The 17,736-nt window shown below is 43.5% G+C and overlaps 1 protein-coding gene across 1 annotated transcript in view; it reads left to right on the forward strand.

Moving 5' to 3' along the window:
- The window catches only part of LOC135057154 (NACHT, LRR and PYD domains-containing protein 3-like), a 192,243-nt gene that overhangs the window by 135,533 nt on the left and 38,974 nt on the right, over positions 1-17,736 (forward strand). Inside the window, exon 6 of the mRNA XM_063963053.1 lies at positions 1,616-1,801. Within this exon, the coding sequence (XP_063819123.1) occupies positions 1,616-1,801 (186 nt within the window). The remainder of the gene's footprint in view (positions 1-1,615; positions 1,802-17,736) is intronic.

Consider the following 17,736-nt stretch of genomic DNA (forward strand, 5'->3'; position numbering starts at 1 on the left):
ACATGGGCTGCAGAGGCCATTATAGCATGGGTCCAGGAGTTACAAGCTGAAGTCTCCTCTGACCATGCTAGACAATGCTTGTCCTATATTGTCACAGCTTCTCACTATGTGAAAGAGGCAGCTTCTGATGCCAGTATCCTGGTGGCCAAGGCGTCTACTACATCAGTCCTGGCTAGCCGGATTTTGTGGCGGAGATCCTGGTCTGTGTATCTGGATTCTAGAAAAACCCTGGAGGTACTCCCTTTCAAGGGAAATATCCTGTTCGGAGAGGACCTAAATAAGATAGTGGCTGAATTGGCTACTGCCAAAACTGCGTGTCTACCAAGTACTGCTCCTTCTGCGTCGAAGGCTAAAATTACTTCCTTTCATCCCTTCCGTCCTTCAGGTAAAGCAAAAGGACAGGCGTACCACAAAGAGGCCCGCACTTCCAAACCTGCTAAGCCAAAGCCCAAAAGAGCATCGGCTGCCCGTCAGCCAGCTTCCAAGACCGATAAGCCTGCCGAATGACGGGGCGGGCCTCCCCCTGGGGGACCTCAGGGTGGGGCGCCGTCTTCTAGGGTATACCCAGGAATGGTTGAGGACCACTTCAGATGCCTGGGTACGGGATGTCGTTACTCAAGGTTACGCCAAAACCATCCCCCTCATCGATTTGCCTGACCGATGTTAATTCGGACCAGATAAAGGCAAAGACTCTACATTCGGTGGTACAGACCCTCCTTGACTCAGGAATCGTAGTACAAGTGCCTCTTGCTCAGAGAGGTCAGGGGTACTATGCTCCGCTGTTTCTAGTCCCGAAACCGAATGGGTCCTCCCGGCCCATTCTCATCCTCAATGCCCTGAACAAATTTGTGAGAGTCTCCCTAAGGAACTGCTTTAGGACATCCCCATTGTCCAATCCTTGTGGAGCCCAGTGTACCCCGCAGCAGAAAATTAGATTTATGGTAAGAACTAACCGTTGTTAAATCTCTTTCTGCAAGGTACACTGGGCTCCACAAGGCGCCCACCATGATGCCCTTAGCTTCTTTGGGTTGGTATGGTATTAGCCGCTGACACTTCTCCTGTCGTGAGAGTGTGGTATATGTGGCTACTAACTGTTGTTGTCTCTTATCCTGCTACTGCATTGGGCTGGTTAACTAAAAACTGAGCTCCTGTCCTTTGCGGAGGGGCGGGGTTATAGAGGAGGCGGCGTTATGCATCTTGGGAACAGTCAAAGCTTTTGAGCCTGTTGGTGCCTCGGATCAAGATCCTACTCTACACCCCATTGTCCAATCCTTGTGGAGCCCAGTGTACCTCGCTGAAAGAGATTTAACAAAGGTAAGTTCTTACCATAAATCTCGTTTTCTGCTGCGGGGTACACTGGGCTCCACAAGGACTGGACAATGTGGATGTCCTAAAGCAGTTCTAGATCAGTTACTCAATAACAACATTCTCCATGACATAGCTGTCTCCATGACAACATTCTCCATAGCTGTATATCAGCTTTATAGCTGATATACAGTATATACGGTACATATGAATAATGGTGTTTACTTTAACTTATTTTAATTTGACTAACTGCTCATTGGTTTATGATGAATAAGAAATGACCTAATGCAGATCCCTCATCTATCATCAGGTTACAGGACTGTGGTCTGACCTCCTCCTGCTGTGATGATCTCCGCTCTGTTATTACTACAAACCGCTCTCTGACCAGACTGGTCCTGTCAGAGAATGCTCTGGAGGACTCTGGAATAAAACTTCTGTGTGAGGGACTGAGACACCCGGCCTGTATCCTGCAGGAGCTTATGAAAGACCCCTCTCTGTTAATATAATTGTTCTCTCTGTACTAGTCGTAGACCACATAGGGCACATACACAGTAAAATAGCTAATGGAGTTCGTCTTGTGTGTGGTATGTGAGCTGCGGTCAAAATTGATGGAAAATATTAAAATTTAAGTTAATACTATAGAAAAAAACAGGTCCAAATTATATGATTTTAGCTGTTTTTTTTTATTTTTTCAGCAATCAAAAACCAAAACATTTGCGGGTAGTTTTGCCAAAACAAAAATTTAGAACGAAACCAAAACATGGGGTTCTACACACATCTCTACTAACAATAGGCTAATAACGAATGCAAAAAACTTCTTATGCGAAAATATTATATTAAAACTAAGCAATTGAAATTAACATAACAATAAATAGAATAATCTAATATATAAAAATGAAAATTTGTCCTTCTGTCGTTCTATACAAATCCCACAGTTTACAAGCGAAGATTGTGAAATTTTACATACGAGCGTATTAAAACACGGCGGAGGCAACTAAAACAATTTGAAATCCCTAGCACCCCTAGGGGGGAGACAGCAGCACAGAGTATATCAGGAGACAGCATAACTCCGGAATTACTGGAGCAATGTACTAAAAAATTGGTACAAATATATCTTACAAACACTGTGGGGGGAAGACACCCCTAGCACCTCTAGGGGTGGGGCAGCAGCACAGAGTATTTCAGGAGACAGCATAACTACCGAATGGCTTGACCAATTTACAACAAACTTGGTACACATATGACTTACACTCGGGAAACAAACACTGTGGGGTCAGACACCCCTAGCACCTCTAGGGGTGGGGCAGCAGCACAGAGTATTTCAGGAGACAGCATAACTCCAGAATGCCTAGACCAATTTACAACAAACTTGGTACACATATGACTTACACTCGGGAAACAAACACTGTGGGGTCAGACACCCCTAGCACCTCTAGGGGTGGGGCAGCAGCACAGAGTATTTCAGGAGACAGCATAACTCCAGAATGCCTAGACCAATTTACAACAAACTTGGTACACATATGACTTACAAGCTGGGAACAAACACTATGGGATAAGACACCCCTAGCACCCCTAGGGTTGAGGCAGCAGCACAGACTTTTTCAGCAGACAGCATAACTCTGGAATTCCTGGAGCAATTTACACCAAACTTGCTACACATATGACTTACACTCTGGGAACACACACTGTGGGAGTAACACACCACTAGCACCCCTAGAGGTGGGCCAGCAGCACAGACTATGGCCCTCATTCCGAGTTGTTTTTAGCAGTATTGCACACGCTAAGCCGCCGCCTACTGGGAGTGAATCTTAGCTTCTTAAAATTGCGAACAATGTATTCGCAATATTGCGATTACAAACTTCTTAGCAGTTTCAGAGTAGCTTCTGACTTACTCGGCATCTGCGATCAGTTCAGTGTTTGTCGTTCCTGGTTTGACGTCACAAACACACCCAGCGTTCGCCCAGACACTCCCCCGTTTCTCCAGCCACTCCGGCGTTTTTTCTGGAAACGGTAGCGTTTTTTCCCACACGCCCCTTAAACGGCCTGTTTCCGCCCAGTAACACCCATTTCCTGTCAATCACACTATGATCGCCGGAGCGAAGAAAAAGCCGTGAGTAAAAATACTATCTTCAAAGCAAAATTACTTGGCGCAGTCGCAGTGCGGATATTGCGCATGCGCACTAAGCGGAAAATCACTGCGATGCGAAGAAATTTACTGAGCGAACGACTCGGAATGAGGGCCTATATCAGGACATGCATGATATGTCAGTGAGTGATGACAGGGCTGCATGTGACAGGGGCAGTGACATGATGTGAGGAGGGGAATGGAGGTAGCATGAACCCACACACTGAGAGTTATTTAGTGGAAGTAGCATGGTCCCCCAGCAGCACAGAGTATATCAGGAGATACATAATGTGCTGTGCTATTTTTAAATTGGGTTTTCATTTTATTGATGTGTATAACATTTTACATGCTTTTTTATACTATGTTATTGTTACTGTGTGTTTAATATTTAAATTCATTTTTGTAAACAACATTTTTTTTAATCCGGGGCAATGCCGGGTACTCCAGCTAGTTTATTATATTATATTTATTTAAGTAGGACCTGCAATGCTGCCTCATGCTTGTGCGGGGAAAGGGGGGGTGGAGGGGCAGCGCTGACAACTGGGAAAGGGCCACGCTGTGTTAAGTGACCCGGGCCCCCCAAAGTCTTAATCCGGCCCTGAGGCCAATACAAGTGTTTCTATCCAGAGTAACAGGCTAGTACAATAAACTGATAATTATTACAATAAGTATTGGAAGCATAGTGGTGATATTTGCATGGAGACTTGTAACCTTGTTTTCATGTGATCAGAATTTTGCTTTCTATTAATATCACTTTGATTCGGGACCAAAACCCTCAGTAAGTACTAAGTAGTAGTACATAAGTACAGTAATATATTGCTACACTGCCTTTCAAACACACACACAATCTTTGCACAGCCTGTACTGAAAGTGGGGTACTCCCACCCAACCTTATGTTCGATATTAAAAAGCATATGCACAGTTTAACAAACCAAGCACTTGTCCCCTTTAGTGGTGACTTTATTATAACAAGTCACAGATCCCAGGGAGGGTATTTAAATGAACTACCTGCTCATTGCCAGGGGTTTCATGTGCATTGCCAGGAGTTTCACACGCTTGGTGTCATGCTCTTTGACAGGGGTTTCATGCTCTGAGATTCATGCTCGTTGCCACAGGGAATGCTCGTTGCCACAGGGAATGCTTATTGCCTAGGGGAATGCTTATTGCCTAGGGGAATGCTTGTTGCCTAGGGGAAGCATGTTTGCTGGCGGGCACTAGCCTCTCCTCTCCGCCTCCTCCCTTGTATTCCGCTCGGCAGGCAGAGTTTTGCAGAATGACGCAATAATGTTGTGACATCACAATCAAGTCATTCTGCAGCAGTCACCCCACCGAGCGTAGTGCGAGGAGTAAGGAGGAGGAGAAGTGGCATGCCTGGGAAATCTTCCGGGGTAGCTAGTCTGCACAGTGCAGCTGGCCCGGAGATTTTCAGGGCATGACAGCTAAGTATGATTGGAGAGAAAGGCAGAGCTTTTGGACCATGACTGAACTCAGGATTCTGAAGCCTAGGCACAGCTGAGATAGCAACATTGTTCTGGGCCATTTGCTAGTGCTTCCATCAGCTCTTTTATCCCTCTTGCCAGTCACTGATTGGACAGCGGCATCAGCTGACCAGACTGATGCTTGTGATTGGTGGGGTATTGAGCAGATGACCAACAGCAATATGGTGGTACCCAGTACCCGTAGCTAGCAGGAAAGATATCAGGGAGTGTGTGCAGTATCTTGGGATTCCACAGCAAGCACACTAGGAAGCAGAATGATGAGCGGTATAATGCCAGCAGGATACCTGGAGCCGGACAAGCCTGCAGACTGGTAAGGCAAAGGGTACAGAACTCTTGTTCCATACAATTTGCAGTAGATGCCATGTTATGTGTAACTTGAGCTGACAACTTGCTTGCAAGAAGCTCTCTTTATCACTTAGGTGTGATATTTGGAAAGAACATATTGCATAGGACTTAAACCTAGGATCAAGCATGGTTGCTAAGATGTACTGATCCAATTGCAAGATTTGGCAAACCCTTTAGTTCTTGCACAGTGAATAAAGAACTTGATCTACAAGTTCAATGTACTTAGAGGAATCAGAATCATTTCTTCCTTCAGCTTCTCTAGCTGATTTTCCAGTAGTTAAATTAAAGATATGGCTTGACTTAGGCTGGCATTGCCTGAACTCACTTCATTGGTTAAAATTTCAAATAGTTTCTGTAGCTTGCATAAAACCAAGAATATTCTCCAGTGTACTGCATTTCGGAAACATATTTCCCCTCTCCCTATCTCATGGCTTGATACGTACATCATGATGACTCATAGCTGTTCCTCCAATCACTGAAGAATATAAAGGGTGGAAGTCAACCTGGTTACAACCTCTTGCTTTAGTTAATGGCATGGCAAATTGAACTGTTCTTGCTGCTGCTGCAATTTTCTATATGAGGTTGCCAAATACCCAGATATTTTTTGGGCCATAACCAGAATCTTCTGCACATACCTTTCATTATTTTTAATACATTTTAAACCATCAAGTTTAATGTGTGTGCAAACACAGTATGTGATGATATTCCCCCAGTCAGAATGCTCGTACAGTGTTACTTGCATTATTGGAAATTACAAATCCTGAGTAGAGTCTTAGCAACTGCAAGGTAAGCAAATTTGTTAACACATCCTTGAGTTTTTCCAATAGATTGACACCAGTATGATTCTTAGTGAATCCAGTGATGCAGAGAGTACAGTAGCTTGCCTGTGAATGAGCTTTTGAATTAGAACAGAGCAGATGCAGGCAGTTTAGCAAGGTACTAGATGTCAACATGTCTAGTCTTCTTGGCAATTCTGAAGCCATGACTGCTATGTAGCCATAAGATCTGCATCCAATATCCACCATCAATGCATCTGGTTTTAGGCAATTAGTTGAGGTCATGTGCCCCTGCTACCAAATTTCATCTTGATTCTATTTTTATCAGAACAGCAATTCGTCACCTGTCCAGGAACGATAAACACAAACATATTCTTTCCCTAGAAAAATGCCATTGTGCAGACTATCCACTTAACTAGAGTTATGTGGACAAGCCTTACTGGTTAAACTGAAGATTACATGACTGTGGCAGCCCACTGAGCAGTGCCGTAACTAGACACTTTAGCGCTGTGTGCAAGAAACAGCATCGGCGCCCCCCCCCCCACCCCATATACAAAACAGGGCCAGTGCCAGTCTCAGGTGGGCGCCAAAATTACAGGAGCGTGGCTTCATAGGGAAGGGGCTTCGCCACAAAATAATACCAATTTAATATTACGCTGTACCGTAGTCTCCATAATTTTAAGTTATGCAGCACAGTAGCACCACTTACACACATTACACCCGGTAGAGCCCCTGTCACACATTATGCCAGGTAGAGCCCCCTTTTACACGTTACAGCAGAGTCCCACTTTTTTACACATAACGTCAGGCAGAGTCCCCTTTTTACACATTACGGCAGACAGTGTCCCCTTTTTACATACTACGGCAGTCAGCGTCCCCTTTTTACACATTACGACAGACAGCGTCCCCCTTTTTACACATTACGGCAGACAGTGTCTCATTTTTACAAATTACGGCAGACAGCGTCCCCTTTTTACACATTACAGCAGACAGCGTCCCCTTTTTACACATTACGGCAGACAGCGTCACCCTTTTTACACATTACGGCAGACAGCGTCCCCTTTTTACACATTATGGCAGACAGTCCCCTTTTTACACATTACGTCAGACAGCGTCCCCTTTTTACACATAACGGCAGACAGCGTCCCCTTTTTACACATAACCGCAGACAGAGTTCCCTTTTTACACATTAGGCAGGGGGAGAGAGAGGGAGAGGAAGGAAGGGAGAGACTAGCTTGCCGTTGGGGGAGCTGCCACTCTTTTCTGGTGAGCCCACAGCACGGGGGAGTCACCGCTTCTAGAGCCTGGCGCCATTGAACAACAGGGGGAGCAGCTACCCCGACACAGCGGGGGAGACCAGCATGGAAACCACAAGCTGCAGTGCCCGGCAACAAATCTATATCACACGATGACAAGGTCACCGGGCGCTTCAGCTTGTCGGCTGCACGCTGGTCTCCGTTGTGCGGCACAGCCCCTATGTGGCACATGTGTGCCAGCGGAATGCACCCACAGTGCAGATGCAGGCACACACCTAGTTACGGCTATGTATCATTTTTACATTTATTTTCTTGCACTAACACAACTTATAAATAAAAATAAATGTGGGACTTTTTGATTTGCTGTATAAGAGAGATGTGAACCGCATATTGTATGCCTCTGAAATAATCTGTAAAGGATCAGAGCAAAAGTACCTTCTCTTTGAAGAAAAAGATTTATGTCAAAAGAGGCAGAACAACTCATGATGCTGCTCCATGAGGCATGAGCTTGTATTAGAAATTACACTGTGTGCAGGCTATTAGTGGAATTACGGTTGAGGCTAGATCCAAGTGGCCTAAGGGACCTTTTCCATCAGGGTGAGGAGCCATGACACAGGGGGGAGGAGCTACACCAGCTGGACAGTTGCTCTAGTATCCACGCCACCAAATGTTACCTTTAGTAATTAGGTGGAGAGCGAAGCGAGCCACCGTGCCCGAAGCGTGGCGAGCGAAGCGAGCCCACGAGGGTACTTTTCGGGTACCTTGTTCGGCCGTAGCTCCTCCCCCTGGTGACGGGTCTCCTCCCCTAGGCACGTCAGAAGGTCCCTTCTCCCACTCCGATATAGAATCAACCGTGGAATTACGGTATCAGTGAGTGCAGTGCAATGGACGGAATCACTGTGACGGAACCTCTCTGTTGAAGAAGTCAGAGTCAGACTAGCAGCTGCAGAGCGGGGGTTCTGCGCGCTGCCTGGCACAAACTCACTGATTTATATACACCCAGGTCCTACGTGTCGTCTCCACACTACATAGCTGTATGCACAGGACTGCTGGAGTCAGGAGGTAGATGTACAGTAGCAGAAGAGTAATTTCGGATCACTGCAGTGGCTGGTTGCGCCCCTAGGCAAAGTGCACTGTGTGCAAGGCACACTTCGCACACTGCTAGTTATGGCACTGCCACTGAGTGTGTGTATCACCTTCATCAGCAGCATAACCTGCTTATATTACTACAGCTACATAGCTCTGGATATACACAAACTTCTCAATCACAAGAAGCCTTTGAAAAAGCTCCAACATATACACATTACGGCAGACAGTAAATGTAAAGTAGAAACAACCGATTCATATTTCAATTGCTATAAACACAGAAAGCGGTTAGAGAATTTCTGCTGCTGTTATTACTGAAAGCTGCCACTGCTAAGGAGGAATTCAACTATCCACTGCTGATTATTGAGGGGTCGCAGCCCGCCTGCAGGAGAAACCAGTACTCATCATTGGTGTGTTTGGAGCTACTGCCACCCACCAGCACTGGGACTCAGGCGGAATCACAAATGGAACATACCTAGCTACTAGCGTGGCGTGCCTGGGGATCAAATGAGGAGGTAGTCGCTACCTACTACTATATAGTGGTGAGATACCAAGCACAATCACGGATTATGCACTCAATCTAACAACTTGACTTCACTGGTGATTTCCCAGCCACAGGAATATAGAGATATAGCCTCTGTATACTTATACAAATATATATTCATTTTGCAGTGGTGCCACTTTATATATCTGTTTCAGGAACATTTTTTTTCAATTATCATCCACAGTGGGCCCATTATAAGTACCTGTGATCTACAAAAAAGGATATCCCACATTTGCCATCATAATTGTGCAAAGTACTGTATACTAGTAGATTTTGTTTTTATTAATGTGATAATCTTGCTTAGATATATATATATATATACCGTATATGTATCGCAGGACCGGCACTCCTTGCTTCACATTAATCTGCGTGCAGAGGTGCGGCACTCAGACTGAAATAAAAGACGCTAGGTTTGTGTTATGGTCATCAACGTTTTAATATATTCAATATTGTCATCAGGATAATATAAGATATAAACAGACATACCTTTTATAGGTGAACACGACGCGTGAATGGTGGCATCAGGGCCGGGACCGCGCACCCTTCCCATTGCCGCACTGTTAGGCGACGTCGTCAAAGTGAATCGTACACCTGTTAGTGAGATTTAGCCATTACCATACAACAAGAGAACAGGATAAAAATAGCGGGCATACAAAAGAACAAGCACTTAGGCATAATGATATAGATACATGGGACAGATGTACTAAGCTTGAAAAGTGATAAATATCACTGTGATAAAGCACCAGCCAATCGGCTCCTAACTGTCATTTTTCAAACACAGCCTATGACATGGCAGTTAGGAGCCGATTGGCTGGTGCTTTATCACAGTGATATTTATCACTTTTCAGGCTTAGTACATCTCCCCCATAGTATGTAAAGTAGAAACAACCGATTCATATTTCAATTGCTATAAACACAGACAAATGGATACTTTTATCCCTGAATTAAAACTTAAACATACGGGAAACCTCAGAGTGAAATCAACTCAGGTTAATCCATTATTATGTAACGTCGTCGGAGAGAACCATGCATTTGCCCATACAACAAAAAGGGGCAAAAATTTAGGATTAATAGCAAAAATACATAATTTACATAATGGAAACAACCGATGCATGTTTTTTTTCGTGCCAGCAGACACGATACCGTCCCATCAAATAGTTGCCACCCAGAAAGAGTGAAAAAACAGCCATCGTAAAAATTGCAAATGCATTGCAGTATACGGTCTAATCGCAAAATCATATGAAATTACCAGAACATCAAAGATTTTTCCTATCTGCGCCAGGCAAGGTCATCCACAATTTTTGCTAAACAAGAGTCTGGAAGTCGTCATCGCTGACATCAGAGGCCCTCCTTAAAAACGTTTGGGCACAACTGCGTTTTTTCAGACACACCCAGAAAACTGCAGGTTTCTGCCCAGAAATGTCTGCTTACTGTCACTCAAACAGCGGCTGCATTACGATTCTATTACGTTACGAGTATAGCCATGTATTAATAGTTATAATATGTTGCACCTAAAAGGGACTATATATATATATATATATATTTATATATATATACTTGAGAGGCGGCACTCACGGCTTGTTGTAAAGAAAGTACACGATACCACAGTGGGTTATCAACGTTTCAATTCTCTTGAATTTTTGTCAGGATACTGGTACTGATAAGGTATCCTGACGACGAAAATTTAAGGGAATTGAAATATTGATAACCCGCTGTGGTATCGTGTAATTTCTTTACAACAAGCCGTGAGTGCCGCCTCTCTTCTATGTACATTTATGCCTTTTTGCTGTTGAGGGCACCGGGCCTATTACCGTGATTTAGTGTGAGTGCCAGTCCATATCTTTGATATAGATATATATATATATATATATATATATATATATAAAATATACAGGATAAAATGTGATAATGCACAAGTTGTTACCATGGAGCTGTTTGTTTATAAACAAATGGTTAATAAAGTTGCACTGCACGAGATCTGTGCAGCTGTCAATAGGAACTTACTATAAAGTAGATGAGCGGGTCCCTCGCTCTGCAAGAGTAATAGTCTGCAGGGCGGCAAAGCGTGTACATGCGCTGACCGCGAGCCGCTAGGGTACCATCCTCCCGGGCGGCAAAAAGCAGTTCTCTCGCGCTGACCATGAGCCGCTGGAGGAGAGAGAACAGTGAGGCGGGGGTGTGGAAGGACCAACTCGAGTCTTCTGAGCAGCGCGAGCCCCTCTGTTTAGAAGTATAAAAGGGGCTCCTCAGCACTGCTCAGGTAGACAGGCGTTTCCTCGGGGAGAGCGCAGTTCCCGGATGCTTCCCCACCATTGGGCGGAAGATAGCTCTGGGGCAGCAGCAGCTGATAGTGTAGTGGCGCATAGTAGGTGGTACCGCTGAAGTCCCTCCTGCTACTGCTCACCTCCGCTGTAAACATTTGGTGAGCGGAGAGGAGACACGGGGGCAGATGTATTAACCTGGAGAAGGCATAAGGAAGTGATAAACCAGTGATATGTGCAAGGTTTTAAAGGCACCAGCCAATCAGATTCTAACTGTTAATTTACAAATTGGAGCTGATTGGCTGGTGCCTTTATCACCTTGCACATATCACTGGTTTATCACTTCCTTATGCCTTCTCCAGGTTAATACATCTACCCCTGATAGTGCTGCCATCTATGCCTGCCTGAGGGTCATAGATATGCGCAGGAGAACAATATTAATATCACACTGTATTTACCGTACTCTTGATATTTGTCTGGAACCCAGTGGAGGACATCTGACAGTGCACCTGTACCAGGCATCGCCCACCTATTCAAACCCACCTATGACCCCCTCATGTACTGTAAATTACCATTCCTTTTCACCTATGGATGAAGAGATTACAGTTTCCTTTGTTTCATGCTTTGGACTATTATATAAAAGCCAAGCCTTCTGGCCGGTCAGACACATTCTCTGAAGGTTATCTATCCAGGTTGACTGTGGACCGGAACCAGGTGGTGCAGGCGAACAAACCATTGATTGTAGCCATTTCTCTTATGTTATTGTATTTCTGTTGTACCCCTTTTGAGTAAATATTCATTGCTGGGTTGGACCACAACATTACATATACAATTGGTGTCGCATTTCCTTTCCTGTTAGGGGTTATAATAGTGTATTCCGCCGCATGTGTAGCTACTTTGTGCTTACAGCGTGACGGCATGCTTATGCAACGTGTACGCATTTGATAGGGGTTTCACACACAAGCGTAACGGTCGCAGCGGCCTGAACATTTGTGTATTTAAGGTATTGCTCTTTTTCCTGTAAGTTAATCGAACTTAACAATAGCCAGTCTGAGGGAGAGAGCAGGCAGCATGGGTGGTCTTCAGGTGGCCGGCTGTCAGGATACCGGCGCACAGTATACCGGCGCCGGAATCCCAACAGCCAGCATACCAGCACTTTTTCTCCCTCTTAGGGGTCCATGACCCCCCTGGAGGGAGAATAGATAGCGTGGTGCGCATAGCACGCCACCGTGCCTGCATCGTGGTGAGCGCAGCAAGCCCACAAGGGGCTCATTTGCGCTCGCCATGCTGTCGTTATGCCAGTGGTCGGGCTTCCGGCACCGGTATGCTGGTCGCTGGGAGCCTGGCTGTCGGCACTCGGCATATACTACTACACCCAGCAGCACAGCTAATCGTGGTGAGAACTGAACTTGCACTTACTCACTACACCTTTAAACACTTGAGCCATATGACCCAGCTATTATACTAAGGATATAATCATTACAGCTGTAAAACTGCAAAGAGCTTATAAAGGTAGACAAATATCTACATTTAATCTACCTATATAGTAAGGACAGGACTAATTGAGACTGCGATATCAGAAGAGCTGCAAGACAGGTTTAAAAGGACTTTAGCAACACTAAAGATACATTAATTGTAACAGTGTAGTCTGGCTAAACAAGGAACTAATAGACTCTGGGAACGCTGCCAGACATTCTTATTATATTGGATACAACAGAGAAAGGACACAATATCGCAACACGTACTGTCTGGCAAAGTAAAGTAATTTTATTTCTGCGGAACGCTTCTAGCCAACAAAAGCGTGTTCGTCTAAAGTATAGACCAGACTTTTAGGATAACAGACAACTTGTTGGGACAAACCCTCTGTTATTAAGGAAGGGTACAGTGTTTGAAGCCTGCCTGCTAAATACAGTTACGATCACAACCTAAAAGGCACAAGACTATATATATATATATATATATATATATATATATATATCAATGCTTATTGCACGGGACTCACTGTGTTCTCAGCTGGGGTTGAAGTTAACAAAGTAGCCGGTGCCTTCCAATGGTTACAGTCAGCGCTGTGTCCAATGATATATTCGGCGTGTAGGCGGCACTCACGGCATGAAATACAACAACAGACGTAAGTCTGGGTTGCAAAATCAACGTTTCAATGTTAAGTGAACATTTTCGTCAGGATTAACAAGTATAACCGTGCCACTCACCTAAATACCCCCGTCTGATGGTCCATGGCGCCAGCGGCCCATCGCGTCTCGCTCGTTGAATGACGTAATGCTGAGGCGCCGGCTTCGGCGTCATGGAGCACCCGGACCGGAACACCTCTAAAAAGTGATAAACAAGAATTATCTCATGTGTAGAAATAAATCCGCAGTACAAGTCTAGACAACATATTATAAAATCCAATGGTTAATTGATAATAAACATAGAGCTGAGTGCTCGATGCTAAGAGGCGTTAATTGAACCATTTGTCTGGCTTTAACTATTGAATGTAACACACGCTGATAGAACACATATTAAGAAACATGTATACATAATGACAATCACATTGTAACAAATGCTGTCCAAATAGAATCAGCGCATCAAAGATGAAATGATATATGGTGTAGTAAAGAAAAAGATTGATCTATATCAATGGATGATGGAGATAATACAGTGTTTAGAGACGTGTATAGTAAAAATGATACAGCTCACTGACTAAATGAATGCAGATAACCCTGCATGGTCGTTAAGCCCACGGGGGGACAGGGTGTCTAACAAAAATATCCATTTAGCTTCTGCTTTCAATAAAAGTTGGCCACGATCACCGCCTCTCTTAAGGGGTGGGATGTGGTCAATTATGCGATGCCGCAAAACTGCAATGGAGTGTTTAGCTTGTAAAAAGTGTCGTGCTACAGGTTGGTCGTTCCGACCTATTGTTCAGGCTGCTCGGATGAATGTACGGTGTCCTGCCAGTCTCTCTTTAAACATGGAATCAGTCTTGCCGACATAGTGAAGCCCGCAGGGGCAACTTAGGAGATAGACTACAAACCGTGTGGTGCATGTCACTCGATGTCTTATCTTGAATTTTTTTCCCGTAAATGGATGACAGAAAGTGTCTCCTATTAGCATATGGCTGCATGTAGTGCAGCCTAAGCATTTGAAACATCCTGGGCATGAGGATTTGAGAAAAGTGGTAGTTTGAGTTTTTTTAGTGCCTACAATCATAGTTTTAACCACCATATCACGTATATTTTTTCCTCTCTTATAAGCTGGCATAATGCGTGTATTAGACAAGGTGTTAAGTTTTTTGTCTGTTTGTACTATGGGTCAAAACTGTTTGGTGGCTCTACTAACCACAGCACTCTGTGTATTATACTGATTGGTTTATATCAACCTGTCGGCTTTGGTAGATTTGTCGACAGGGGCTAAAGTGTCGCTTTTTTTCATCTTGAGCACTTTGTTTTTAATGCAAAGTAATTCAGAATAGGTATATCCCCTTTGTACACATTTAGTGATCATGTTATTACAGGCTAATTCAAGATTAGCTTCATCACTGATGATTCGTTTTAAACGAAGCATCTGAGAATACGGAAGGCCTTTACGAAGGGATATAGGGTGATGGCTGGATGCCTGTAATAGATTTTTTCTGTCTGTATTTTTAATGTAAATATCAGTCTCAATTCTTTGTTCATTGATGTTAATTAATACATCCAGGTAATTGACACTCTGTTCGTGTATGTAATATGTAAATTTAATGGGAGAATTGGACTTATTGTGTGATTCTAATAAAGATTCCAACAGACTGCGAGGGCCTGTCCAAAATAAAAGCAAATCGTCTATGTATTTGAGATACAATAAGATGTAAGGTTTGACTGTTTCATTGGACAGGAACAGTGTCTCCTCCACTTGCAACATGAAACTGTTAGCAAAGGAGGGTGACACATTGCTGCCCATGGAACAACCTGCAAGCTGTAAAAAAAAATGATTATTGAACAAAAAATAATTTCTCTGCAAAGTAAGCTGCAATAAAGAAAGAAAAAGGTCAATATCAGGTCCATTGAATGCTGTATTATTTCAAATCAAGTTTCCCACTGCTTTCAGTCCTTCCACGTGAGGGATGCAGGTTGAAAGGATCCCTACCTCTCTTTGATTACCTCGATGTGATGGCCACTGACGTCAGTGAGAGCAATCCTTAACGTTACAGATAATACACGACACCATGTAGTTAAGAATCACTCTGCGTTTATTGTTCATAACAATGGTATATAAGGCATCATTGTCTAGGGAGGGATTGGAATGTCCAGGGAGGGGTAGGCAAAAGTAAATACTTTATTGGTTTAACTTTACTGCATAGGAGGGATAAAACAGGCTACATGGGGGGGATGTAGGATACAGCCTAGTACTTCATCTAGGGGTGGTGATTTCACACAGTTCCCAACAAACTATGGGTGGAGCTATATTTATTTTATGCAATGCAAGCTAAATCCAAGGCAAAAGAAAAAGAAACAATATTTACACAATGCACAATGACAGAGGAGATTTAACCCTTCAATCCCCTCTTAGAATCATGATTGTTATACGACATGATTCTTCTGTAGAGCCCCCTTTTTGTTTCTCCAATTTTTTAGATATTGAACATAATCATCGGGGCCTTTGCTATCAGAGGAGGTGATGGGGCTAGTGGTAACATCATAATACATCAAGACTGTGTCAATACCTTTAGATGTGAGTTTCTTTCCACAGGGAATCACACAATAAACTATGAGACCTATAAAGATTAAAGTTATTATTATGAATATACTTATTTGCACAAGAGCCTGTTTCCAATTTTCAATCCACCCAAAATATTGGCTCCATGGGTTATCAACACCTGAATTTTTCTTAAGTTCTATGGATAAGGTTTCTAATTTGTTTATGGCTAAAGTAACCTTACCATTAGGACCAGTGTTGTCAGGAATATATGTACAACAGCCTTCCACCTTACTAATGTAAACACATGTACCGCCTTTTTCTGCTAGAATCATGTCAAGAGCCATTCTATTTTGGAAGGTCATTTGGGAAGTGGCTTCTAGCTGTTCAGCTATACCTTTAAGAGCATCTTTGGTATCATTAACAAATCTTTGTTGATTATAATATATATAATTAATCCAGGCTACGTTTTTATTTACAGTTACTATAGGAAACAATGATTCAAAACCCGCAGCCACCTCATCTCTAGCTTTGAACTCATTTGGAACACCTCTTGGGACCCCTATAGCATCAATGTATACGTGGGGGTCAAAGCTACCTCCTGGGAGTGCTCTTTTCTTTCGATTAGCAGGAGTATTAGAGGGAGGAGTGGGGTCATCGGTGATCATTAGGAGTGGCATTATGACTTTGGCCAGGGCACACTCACCATACCATGGTGTGTCTAATTTAGTTCTAAGCTTCATATCCCCACATATATAATAAATGTCACCTAGTGATCTAGTTTGGTTAACTAAAACAGTTGTTCTTTTATTTGCACAATACCCTGGTGGGAAGGTTTTTAAATTTCTACCTGTGGTAGTGTTAGATGTATAACAGGTATAGTTTCCAGGATATATGGTTATGGTGCTTCCTGGGTTGGGATTTTTTGACAATATGGGATATTCCCTTTTCCACATTTCGCACTGACTGTCATTTGTTTTGGTGTCATTAAAAAGGCTGAAAAAACAATTTTCCTGTTCTAGGGGTATATTAAGGGGCACTGTACCTAGGTGGGGCCTAGATTTGCCACAGACATAACAGTTACTTTTATTATGTTTGCTAGCACTATACTTCATCCATTCTAACCAGAAATTGATGTCAGAGAAACCAGTTTCAATAGCTAGGGTGTCTTTAAAGGTGGGATTGTTAACGGCCATCATATCCTTGAAGGTGGTTATATGAGGTTTCAAGGGGTTGGGGCGTGGTTTAGGGGGCTTGAGCTGGGCATACTTTTCATTGTTAAACATATCCTGTAACAAGAATGGTGTAAGGGATGGGTTTAAAAAAAAGGATTCACCTAGGACATAGGTGCCTGCATCAGTAGACTGGGGATGTTTTATGCTTAATATGAATTTACTATCACATCTGTTTTGTCTATGAAGGGTAAGACGGGTAAGCAGGGACTCACCATATTTGTCTTTTCTTGAGAGAGCCTCTTTGGGCTGGTATCCATAACTATGGCCAGAATTCCATCCCACTGATCCCCAATACGCACATTTATTTCCCCAATATTTACTAGTAACACAAATATAGGCTTCAGTGGGGGTATTACGTGTACCATACTGATCACACTGCCAGGCATAATGTTTGTTAAGACAGGGAGCAATGGTACAGAAATCTATTTTATAGGCGGCAACCTCAGTATTGGAGGAGTTATACCAAAATGTGTAGGTGCCGGATTTTTGTGTAATGTCTACTTCAGCTGTAGCTTGGCAAGTGAGGACCATTAGGATTATCAACATAGTCCCCAGGATAGAGGTAGGGGACAGGTTCCTCATCCTCCTCTGTTCTTCTGTCTTCGCTAGGTGGGAGGTCAGGGCTGTCTG

Source organism: Pseudophryne corroboree, chromosome 3 (assembly GCF_028390025.1).
Source record: "Pseudophryne corroboree isolate aPseCor3 chromosome 3, aPseCor3.hap2, whole genome shotgun sequence".
NCBI lineage: Eukaryota > Metazoa > Chordata > Amphibia > Anura > Myobatrachidae > Pseudophryne > Pseudophryne corroboree.